The sequence below is a fragment of the Dendroctonus ponderosae genome, unplaced genomic scaffold (assembly GCF_020466585.1).
Source record: "Dendroctonus ponderosae isolate FM_Combo_2020 unplaced genomic scaffold, Dpon_F_20191213v2 Dpon_F_20191213_6, whole genome shotgun sequence".
NCBI classification, from domain to species: Eukaryota; Metazoa; Arthropoda; class Insecta; order Coleoptera; family Curculionidae; genus Dendroctonus; species Dendroctonus ponderosae.
Window position 1 is genome coordinate 2,351,005 of NW_026018814.1, and position 1,130 is coordinate 2,352,134.

General features: G+C 44.2%; 1 protein-coding gene across 3 annotated transcripts in view; it reads right to left on the reverse strand.

Annotated features, from left to right (window-relative positions):
• The window catches only part of LOC109536300 (hypoxia-inducible factor 1-alpha), a 55,169-nt gene that overhangs the window by 5,415 nt on the left and 48,624 nt on the right, over window positions 1–1,130 (reverse strand). For 2 of the 3 annotated variants that reach the window (XM_048667791.1, XM_048667789.1), the window contains exons 9-10: window positions 596–819; window positions 201–537 (exon numbers count right to left, since the gene is read on the reverse strand). In XM_048667791.1, coding sequence (XP_048523748.1) covers window positions 201–537; window positions 596–819 — 561 coding nt within the window. The remainder of the gene's footprint in view (window positions 1–200; window positions 538–595; window positions 820–1,130) is intronic. The other variant, XM_048667790.1, reaches the window with a different exon arrangement.

The following is a 1,130-nucleotide window of genomic DNA, read 5'->3' on the forward strand; positions in this document are numbered from 1 at the left end:
AAGAAATTAGCTGATAAGTATGGATAATAGACGATAAACAAACACATTAACGTAAACAGCGTAGGATGCGGCATAAGACTATTTATGTCATAATCCGGGAGTTTTTCAACGACCTGTGCGCCCATCTGGACAGACAACAATCTACAAACAATTCCACAAAGTGCCTAAACAAGGCAATAATTCAAAGGTGCAGCCCTTACTTTTCTCATTAATCACATCGGCATTAGTTTCCTCCACCGTTCCTCCACCCCTATCAGTACCTTTCTGGGGACGTTTGTTCGCAGATGAGCCCAACATCTGCGCCAACGTCGAACCACTATCTACCCGACTGTTACTCTTATTTTTGTCGTTATTGTTCCACATCAGGTCGGTGGACATTAACAATGGCAAATCGTCGGAGAAATTCATCGGAATATATGGCGCCTTCATGACCAAGTCCGGATCGTCGTCCATTTGCAGGTTCATGAAAGTGGACATTTGATCCTCATCCAGTAGGGAACTGTTTGGACTGCACAACGATGGTAAGCTGTCAGAGTTCTAGAAACGACAAAAATTTAGAATCCAGGTGAGTGTTCGTGTATTGCTTGCAACTCACCTTCGATAAATTCGGCGACAACAGCTGGGGTGAAGAATCGCGGTAGTCGCGAAACGAAATGAACGGATCTGATGGCTCATCGGTCAGCAATGGGCCAAAGCTGTTCTCTTTCAACAGGAAATCATCCAGAATGTCTGTTATAAAGGGGTTTTCATCCAGCGGAACACACACATCACCGGCCACTGGGGCCAAGTGGGTTAAATCATCGGGCTCGTCTTTCAGCACTGGAACAACAGAAAAATTCGTTTAATTATGGCAAAATCACCAGCATAAAATGGGGATTTTCGACCACTGTCGGCAAGTATTTGATTTTATCATATTGGGGAACGCGGAACTGACATCGATAGATTTTATCGGCTTTGCCGTCGTCCTCAACAAACAACCCCCCGATTGAAGCAGGTAAAGTGAAATTCTTGGTTTTTTTCGGTTCAATTTTCAATCATTCAGCCCTGTGCTGTATCACTCACGTTAACTTTAACGTGCACGTTATCCGTCAAACACGTTATGTGGCTCCAACTGGTGTGTTGTATCAGTA